Genomic DNA, 9,917 nt, shown 5'->3' with positions numbered 1-9,917 from the left:
TCAGCCCTGTGATGCTCCCTCCTCTGTCAGAGGCCAGGGCATGGAAGGAGCAGCAGAAAGCTGTGATCTCTCTAAAACCCTTCATTGGAGAATCAAGCCCTCAAAGATCAATTAATTCCCCAGGGTATTTACTCCCTGACTGCCTGGGAGGGCAGGGAAAGCTCTGTCTGTGCTTGCAGGCTCTGAGCAGCAGGAGCTGCTCCTTCCCAACTCCTCTGTGTCTCCAGCAGCTCTTGTCCTCATCCAGCTCCTCCTGATCCCAGGGCAAACACAGACCCCGTGTGAGGGAAAGCAGAGACCTGTTCTGGACTCTGAAATAAAAACACAGACACACAGAGCATGGCACATACCTGGGACAGCAGCCCAGATCTTCAAAGGTTTTAATTTTAACCCCCCTCCCCCAATTTTTGGATATCCTCTTGACAAATCACTTTAACAGTTTTATTTACAGTAATAAAAATAAATTACTCTTACAGATGAATGTATAATATATTACACAATAGAGATACAGTGCAATAACAGCATTGATTTGTTTTCACTCGGTCATAAAGTGCATCGAAGGGGCTTGATTTGACCACAACTGAATGATAACTGTACATTTGCCTTTGAGATCAACTTTCCCAGTCAAGTTAAAAGGCTCATGACAACACTGGCAGCAAAACAAGGCTGTGGGGTGGCCTCATTCCTGGGAAATCGGGTGGGACGGGAGGCAGGGAGGGGGGTGATGGATTCATTCCCGTCCTGTCTGCACAGAGCAGGCTCTGCCTCTGCGGGAGATTCCTGCTGGCCTTGGCCACCAGGAGCTCCCCCCTGCCTCGGATGGAGCATTCCCTGTGCGGGGAGGATGCTCTGTGTCCCGGGCTGCTGTGCTCTGCCCTGCTCCCAAGGGACATCTGCCACCAGCCTGTCCTTGGCCCTGTGCTGCAGAGGAAAGGCAAGGCACAGCCCAGGGCTGCAGCCAGACCCTGCCCAGCTGCAATAAAAGCTTTTCCTGGGACGAGGCAGCTGTTTTCCAGCTCCCAGAGCCTGCAGTAAGGCCATAAAGCTGTGCTTGTGGTTTCGGTGGCTGTCAGCGCCCGCTGCAGCACCCTCAGCAGGGACGGGATCACCTTGGAGCCACTCCTGGCACCCGGCAGAATTCCTGAAGGCAGCTGTCCCCCCTGGAGCTGGGGACAGCCCACTCACAGCTCTCCAAGCCAGGGACCAAGGAGCTTCACACCACCCCTCTGACTGGGGTGCTGTCTGCTGAAAAGCCCATTTTCTCCCCGTGATGCTGCAGTTTTCCAGTGGGAATGGGAGATCTCCATTCCCGGGCTGCAGGGACAGTGGGGAGGGTGCTCTGGAGGGGATTTTGACAACAGAAGAAGAACAAATGGTCCCAGTGGAGCTGCCTGACCTCACCACGAGGGAAGGCCGGGCAGGAACGAGAGGAATTGCAAAGAAATACCGTGTGCCATCCAACAATTATTCCTGACAATGAGAAGTGAGCTGTTAATTCATCGTTAGCAACGGCGTGAGTCTCGATGCTGGGCAGGACACACCAATACAAGTGAGTACCAATGGAGTTTTAAAAAGTCTCCCCACCCCAGATTTGATGCTTTTACAAGAAAGAGATACTTCATCACCTAAGGAGAACAGTAATGGTTTCTTGGGGGTTCATTCCAGGTTCAATTAAAACTCTTTGATATGAACAGACTGGAGCTGCCACATCAGGACTGAGATCCTTGGAGCCTTTACTGCTGGTTACTGACATGAGGCTGGCTAAAGAGAGACATTTTCACTGTTCAAAGTCCCAAACTGACCAAAATGGAAAAGGAAAAAAGAAAACAACCCCCAAAATAAAAGTAAGCAGCTTTGTTGGTGGAGTCTATACAGTTTAATAGGGATTTCTAATAGGGATTTTTGTTTTTGTTTTTTATATAAGTTCTCACACTGGGACAGGGACAAGGGCTTGTTGTAAATGCACAAGCTCCCCCCAAGCCTGGCACATCTCCATGACCCTCAGGGCAGCTGTGGTTACATCCCACCCCACAGTGGCCCTGGCCTTGTCACAGTGTATTTGAGGAATGTTTTCTCCTTCTTTCTCCTCCTTGCCCTTGCCTCATCCCCTCAGCTCAACCAGCCAAGCACCAACACCGAAAGCTTTTCACCTCTACATTCTGCTGGCCACCAGCTGGTGGTGGAAAAGCCAAAGGCACCCAGGAACCTGTAAATAAATCAGCAAATCAGCAGGGGATTCATTTCCCTGGCCATGCTGATCCCTGCCATAGATTCAGGACTGCTTGGACACCACCTGTAATTACTCAGGACCAGTTTTCTGCCCATTTCTGCCTCTGTAGATCCAGACCAGCTCCTGGAGAGTCCAGAAGTGACAAGAGTCTAAGCCCAGCCCGGCACTAGCCTCTCATCCTTTATCAAAAGCTCTTTGCCAAGCTCAGAGTTTGGAGATAACAGTGGCAAGATCCTGGCCAGGGTGAGGATGGCGAGTTCTTCCCAACCAAACACCCACCAGCCCTCTCCAGGCAGCTCCAGTTCCCGCCTGGAGTCACCACAGGGACTCTGTGGACATCAAAGGACATCTCCAAATTCCCAACAAGCCAAAGCCCCTGTGCTTTGCAGGACTGCACTGTCCCCTTGTCTCAGCTGAAAAGCACAGCCCTTAAATCAGAGGCTTTTAGAGACCCCAAATTAATAGAGGTACAGAATCCCAGGTGGAGGAGGCCTCCCAGTACATCCAACACCAGAAAACATGGAGCACTGGATGTTCTCCAGTTGCTCTGTGCCCTTCTGGTGGTGCCCAGGAGGTGGAGAGGGCTGCTGGGCTCTTTTCACTGAATTTTGGATCCTCAGTGAATCCACAGAGGATCCACCAGCTGGAAACCGCATTTTGCTTTTGGTAATTCCCTCACCATTGGTGCCACATCCACATGGGACACTGTTACATTCATGGGAGCTGCTCCCTCTTTTTGGCAACAGAACCTCATCCTAAAGCCCTGCATTCCATCCTGAACATGTCCCAAAGCAGCCCCAAACACCAGGACATTCCCACCCTGCACACAGCACCCCTGCCTCAGCACGTGATTCAAGGTGGTAAATTAACTTTCCTGCTGATCAGCACGAGGAGGCTCCAAAATCCACCCCTGATGTCCAACATTGCCACTCCAAACTTTCCCAGTGAATATTTTTCTCTATGGAAAACAAAACTAAAACAAAGCCAAGGCACTGCAGCAAAGGTGCAGTAAAATGGGCAGAGGTTTCCACAAGGCAACGCACGGCAGGTGAACCTAAACCTCTTTATCCTCATCTTCACTTCCCCTGATTTCCCCACCTTTCCTCTGACAAAGCAGGAGAGGGAAAACATGCAAAAAACCACCTGGAAATTGCACTATTTTTATTTAGGGCAATGACTGCAAAATGCCATTTTATCAAAATGGGGGTTTTTTAAGAGGAGATTTCTTGAGACTTTTCCTAAAAAAAGTGTTTTTAACAACTTCCATGGGCAGCTCTAACGTCTCAGAGAGAGGTGCTAGACCATCACTGGAAAAGAAATCCTTATTTTACAGTAACTCTGAGGAAGGGATAGGCTTGTACCACATCCTGACTGTGAGCTGGGGCAGTGCACCCAGGGACCAGAATTCAGAGTTTGCCTTTGCCAAAGTGGCTGGAAATGAGTTTGGGTGAGCACCCAGCGTCCCAGCGAGGACACCCCCACCTGCTCTTAACCCCAGCCTGGCAGGGGCTGTGTCCCCAGCTTTAGCTCCTCACATCCCAAATCTTTCTCCTCTTGCTGTGGGGGGCCACAGGGAGAAATTTTTCATTGATCCTCATTTGACTTTGGTGAAATTTATCAGTGTATCCCTCAAACTGAGATGCATTTTAAGTAAGCAACTAAACTCGGAAAAGAACATTGTTAAAATCAAGCTCTTCAGCAACAGGGAATTTACTGGAAAGCCAAGAAAATGCAACTTTTTTTTCATGTCAAGGTTTCTCTGGAGCTGATTAGTTCAACTACCTTTCATCTAAAGATACAAAATGAGCTGCCCAGAGAAACAAATCCTGACTTCTAGCTAGGGTGGTTGTATAAAAACATTTCAAATGTTCACAATGTTTCAAAAAGGGTTTAAGCTATTGAGTTTTCACACTGAGGAGCTGCAGAGACCTGGCTGCACTTAAGGAACCAGAGGAAACAGAATGAGTGAAGTGTTTGTATAAATATTAGTCTTACATATATATTTACTTTAAAACTTACATTGATTCCACATTGTGCCAACTGCCCATTCTCCAAGGTATTCATCAGAGAAAGGAAATGGGGAAAAACCCCAAACCCACAAAACATAAAAACTCCAAGAGTGGCCACCTCTCACAGGTAGACAGGAAGTCCAAGCCCCAGGCACACTTGGGAACCTCAGAGCTTTCTCTTGTGCACTGAGCTCCGAGGAGCGAGAGCTTCCTCGCACAGATCCAGGGACAAAATCCACCTGGATCTGTCTGTATCCAGCCATAACGGGACTTTGTACCCTCTGCAGCCACACAAAGCAAGAACACTTCTTCCACTGTCACAGACTCACAAAATGTCACAGGTTGGGAGGGACCTCAAAGCCCATCCAGTGCCACCCTGCCATGGCAGGGTCACCTTTCCTTGGAGCATCCCAGCCTGGCCTTGGGCACTGCCAGGGACCCAGGGGCAGCCCCAGTTGCTCTGGACACCCTGTGCCAGGCCTGCCCACCCTCCTAGGGAACAATTCCCAATTCCCAATGTCCCACCCATCCCTGCCCCCTGGCAGTGGGAAATCATTCCTTGTCCTGTCACTGCACACCCTTGCCCAAGTCCCTCTCCAACATCACAATTTCTCTACAGCAAAGTGGAATATTTGGGCACCAGACTCAGCTGCTGGAGGGTCTCCCAAGCCCCCCATGCCAGAACCCCGGGCAGCACACCCCCTGTGCCCTGAGCCACCCTGCATGTCCCACCCCCAGCCCTGCCACCCCCCGGGGCTTGCTTGGGTTCTTCCTTGTTTTAACGGTGAATGCACGATTCCAAAAGAAAGCACAGGCTAAAGGACACTTCATCATGGCCTCACGAACACCACAAAGCACATCACACGGCACAGGAATGTCGGGGCTGGCGCTTCTCTAACGAAGCAAGGTAAAGTGGCAGCATCAGCAGTGACACGTGTGGTGACAGAGGCTTCTCTCTCGGGGACTCCAGCAAGCCCGGACCCCTCTTTGGATGAAAACCCCACCCCATGTAAACAACTCGTGTGGAAGGGGGGAAGCAGCACCCCATTGCCCAGCTGGACAAGGAGAGCCCTTCCTTGGCCTCCCAGATTTCGGGGTGCAGGGCGCCCCAGCTGCCCTCACCACCCCCACACCGTCACATTTTGGGGTGTCGGAGAAGGGGGGGGAGAAGGAACGGATTCCCTGGACGCCCCCATCCCTGCCACAGCCCGAACAAGCCACACCTAAAGCGTCTTTCAGCCGCAGGTTCTCAAAGCGCTTCTGGAAGCGCAGAGACGGGCCCGGCGGCGCGTCCCTCCTGCCGGAGCTCTCCTGCCCGCGGCGCTGAACGCGGCCCCCGGTATTGCATAGCATCGCAGGCCCTGATTTCAGGGGTGGGCGCACAGCCACCCCACGCGTGGGGACCAGCCCCGCCGGGGGGACGCGACATCTCCCTCCCCGCCCCCCCGGCCTTCCCATGGGATGTGCCCCGAGGCGTGGGACCACCCGGATGGGGCCCGCTGCTCCCCCGGCTCCTTACCCCGGGAGCAGACAAACGCCATCGTGCGAGGATCCTTTTTCTTTGCTTTTTCTTTTTTTTTGTTTTCCTCTCTCTCTCTTTTTTTTTTTTTTTTTTTTTTTTGGTGTTTTGTGTTTTTAAATAAAAAATAAAATGTGTAAGAAAATAACATTTCTAAAGGAAACCATTATCATTCTATGCTCTCTCTCTCTTTCCTTTTCTCTTTTGCCTTTTTTTTTTTTTTTTTTTTCCCTCTTTTTGGCCATCTTTCCATGGAACGAGATGTGCTGACCGGGGAGGGGACTCCTCCCGGCAGGAGACAATAACGACAGAGGGGAAAAAGAGAAGGAGCAGGAGAGCCAGGGAGCACCTCTGGCTCCGTGCTCAGTCCTCACACGTCGCTGGATGTCCTTGGTCTGGAGGAGAACGTGGAAGGGATGCACCCGCAGCAGGCCAGCCAGAGCGACTTCTGGATGTCCGGGTTCCTGAAGGCGTAAATGATGGGGTTGATGAGCGAGTTGCAGGTGGCGGGCAGCGCCAGCGAGTAGGTGTACACCGCGGGGTAGCTGGAATCGGCCACCAGCGAGTAGATGGCGAAGGGGATCCAGCACAGGGCGAAGGTGCCGAGGATGAGCGACAGCGTGGAGAGCCCTTTGCGGGTGGAGCTGGCCTGCGCCGTGGCGATGAACTGATGCTGCACGGCGATCTGCTGGGCGTGCCGGAAGGCGATCTTGCAGATCTGCAGGTAGAGCTGCATCATGAGGGCGAAGAGCAGCAGGAAGGTGACGGCCAGCACGGCCGCGTTGTCCTTGGTGACGGGCCGCAGGATGCTGCAGGAGCTCTGGTCCCGCAGGCAGTTCCAGCCCAGGAGGGGCAGCAGCCCCACGCCCAGGCACAGCAGCCACATCAGCAGCACCATGGCGCAGGTGAAGCCCAGCGTGCGCTCGCTGTGGTAGGTGAGCGCGTTGTACAGCGACAGGTAGCGGTCCACGGTGATGGCCAGGAGGCTGCAGACGGAGGCGGAGAAGGCGGCCAGCAGCAGCCCCGCCGCCGCCAGCTCCGCCGCCTCGCTGGGCGGCCGCAGCAGGTAGCGCACGGCGAAGTTGGCCACCAGCCCCAGCCCGGCCAGCAGGTCGGCCAGCGCCAGGCTGCCGATCAGCAGGAACATGGGCGCCCGCAGGCTCGGCGTGTAGAACAGCACGGCCAGCACCAGCGCGTTCTCCCCCGCCACCGCCGTGCCCGTGGCGCACAGCGCGATGTCCCAGGGGCTCACGGACCCCGCGGCCGCGGCCCCGCCGCCCGGCGCCGCCGTGCCCGGCCCGGCCGCCGCCGCCGAGGGCCAGGCCGGGGGCTCCGAGGCGTTGCCGAGCCCCGGGAGCCGCTGCTGCTGCTGCGGCTGCGGCGGCCACGGCTCCCCCATGGCGGCGGGGCCGTGCAGCATCGCTGGGGAGAGAGGGAGAAGGGGGCGGTGAGGGACGGACCCCGAGCCCCCCGAGAGCCGCCGAGCCCCGCGCTCGGCCCGCGCGGCGCCGCGCCGAGCCCGCGCCTCGAACCGAGCCGGGGGAGAACCTCACCGAGCCCGCCCCGCGTTCCGGAGCCCCCCGCCCCGGGACACCGCGCCCCGCACCGGGCCGCCCCCGCCCGCCGCATCCCCGCCCGCCCTCCCGCAGCCCGACTGCAGCTTCCCTGGGATGGAGCCCCCCCCATCCCCGGCTCGCCCCACACGCACCCTGGCCGCTATCTCCCGCCGGGCTGAGGCCGAGCACAACTCATCGCCCCGCTGCCCGCAGCCGCCTCCGTGCGCTCGGCTCCGTGCGGGGTCCGCAGCCACTGCGCACCCGGTGAGGAACCGGCCGCCCCCTCCTCCTCCTCCCCTCCCCGGGGCACGGCCACCTTTGCTACCTATTTATAGCGCACCCCCTCAGCCCCCCCTCCCGCAGCCCTTTCTTTTTTGCGCGCAGTGAGTAAAAATAAACACTATTAATAGGCCAGCGCCTGTATGCGGAGCCGCTGATGGAAGGAGCAGGCAGCGGCAAGGAACAGCCTACGTTAAGTTTCTCCTTCCTCCCTGCCTTTCCCTCCTTTGGAAAAGGCTGGTGCGAGATGCTCGCGGCCGGCGGCAACATCCCGCCCTGCCCGGCGGAGTAAATGCCCCCGGCCAGCCGAGGTGTGAAGGTCGGGGCTGTGCCCGCAGCCCGCTGCCATCCCCCGCCGCCACCATCGCCCCTTCCCGCACGCAGCCGCGACGCCGGGGGTTGTTGTTTTACCTGGTTTTAATGCTCGAGGATCAGCTTGCTCCCCCCACCCCGTTTTTATTTTTTTCCTTGCCGGTCCTTCCAGCCCTTGGTGCGAAGCCTCATTCCTCGGCGAGCATCGCTAATAGCGTTGGCAGAGAGCTGGCATCGACTTGCACTTAATATTCCTGCCCCATTGGATCTGCTGATAAATCTCAACTCTGACGTCAAAGTCTTCACTTATATTCATGATCCAAGTCTGTGAATCAGAGCCGCTGTGATCAGAATAACAACAAGGCTGGCTCCCCGCTCCACATCCCCTTGCACACCCGCAGGCACGCGGGGGGTGCGCGCCCGCCCCGCCGGTCCTTCATTCATCAGCCTCCCGCCACCCCGACGCACCTCCCCAAGGTCGGGCCCGCTGCACCTGCGTCCTGCGGATGCAGCTTGGGCACCGGCCAGGCTCGGGCGCCTCGCAGGGTTTATTTTTACCGCTTGTGCCGAGGGACGCGCGGATGCGAAGGGAGGGCGGCGACCCGGCGCGGCTCCGGTGCCGCGCTGCTCAAGGACAATGTCCGGGACGGCGGCACCGGGCCCTGCTCCGGGGTCGGTGCGGCCAGCCCGGGCCAGGGGCGTCCCTCCACAGGGAAACGCCGCACCCCGGAGCCTTCGCCCCACACGGGCTTCCCTCCAGCCAGCGAAAAGCTGGGATGAGGAGGATCTCGCTGGAATCGGGACCTGCCCAAGGACGCTGAGTATGGGGGTCTGTCCCCCTCACCGCAGTATCCACCCATCCCCAGAGCTTCCTCCCCGACTGTTTGGGAAAGGAACAGCCTGGAAAGGAACAAATCCCAAAGACACGGTTATTTTTCCAGCTATAAATGGCTCCGTGATTCATCTTGGGAGCGGAATCGTCAAAGCAGGGATGCTCAGCTCCTGGATCCACAGGATTTCAGCTACACCTTTCTCCCCTTTTTCCTACGGGTTTCATAACACTCCAGCTTCCCTCTTTCATCCCCCTCTCTCTTCCAGGCTGGAGCTTTGCGGCGCAGCCAGCTCAGCGCCGGGAAGCATTTCCAGCTCCTGACGCGCAGAGATATTTAGGTGAACAGCAGCGATTCTGGCTGAACCCAGCCGCCCCAGTTTGGAGCATCTGGGTTGCTAAGGAGGCCAAGCCCCATCCCGGGGACGGGAATCGTCATCTACCTGGGGCCGCCGCCGCGTGACCGAGCCCGTGAGCCGAGCGGCGGCAGAAGGGGCGGAGGAAACCCGAGCGAGGAGCTGAATGAATCCGCTCCCGCTCCCGGGAATTACGCACGGCCCGGGGAAGGGGAGGCGGCTCGGGAGCTCGGCCCGGCTCCCCTCGGCAGCGGCCAGGAGCGGGCTGCGGGAGCGCTCCGCAAGGGGATGCGCCGGCCGTGCGTGGAGGTCTGCGGGGTCAGAGCCCACCCAGGACGGGCCAGGAGCGCTGCAGGGCTGAGCAGGGATGTCCCCGCTGTCCCCAGCCCGCTGTCCCCAGCCCGCGGCCGGCAGCAAGGCTGAGCGAGGACGGGCGCACGCAGCGCACACCAGAGACCCCGTCCGGCCCTTGTCCCCTGGGGACACGCACACTCCAGAGGGTCCCGGCTGATCCCAAACCCCGTGGGCTCGCTGCAGCTGCCTCGGCCCTCCTGCTCCGTCCAGCATCCCGCCCTTCCTGCCCCTCCCCGAGAGCCCCTCAAACACCCGGCACTCCCGCAGCAGCCCCTCCCTTCGCACCTCGACATCCCAGCACAGGTTTGCCGCAATCCCGGGATGTTTTCCCCGTGTCCTACAGAAACACCAGTCCCTGGTAGGTGTTCCTCCTCTTGGCTGCAGAAGTGCCCCTTTCCATACCCACATCCCAGTGGATTTCAGCCGGTGCTGGGAGCTGCTTGTCCTCCTGCCCAGGGAAGAGCAACCCCGTG

At 57.6% G+C, this 9,917-nt stretch overlaps 1 protein-coding gene across 1 annotated transcript; it reads right to left on the bottom strand.

Moving 5' to 3' along the window:
* Positions 1 to 340: 340 nt before the first annotated feature.
* Positions 341 to 9,244, bottom strand: LOC110467906 (G protein-coupled receptor 12). The gene is made up of 3 exons (XM_021525319.4): positions 8,464 to 9,244; positions 8,005 to 8,230; positions 341 to 7,180 (listed from the first exon to the last, which is right to left on the bottom strand). The coding sequence occupies exon 3, from the start codon at positions 7,176 to 7,178 to the stop codon at positions 6,129 to 6,131; it is 1,050 nt and encodes a 349-aa protein (XP_021380994.2). The 5' UTR covers positions 7,179 to 7,180; positions 8,005 to 8,230; positions 8,464 to 9,244; the 3' UTR covers positions 341 to 6,128.
* Between the last annotated feature and the right edge of the window lie 673 nt (positions 9,245 to 9,917).

Source organism: Lonchura striata, chromosome 4A (genome assembly GCF_050655825.1).
Source record: "Lonchura striata isolate lonStrDom1 chromosome 4A, ASM5065582v1, whole genome shotgun sequence".
NCBI lineage: Eukaryota > Metazoa > Chordata > Aves > Passeriformes > Estrildidae > Lonchura > Lonchura striata.
Note: the sequence above shows the minus strand (reverse complement) of the source record. Positions and strands in the feature narration are given on the sequence as shown.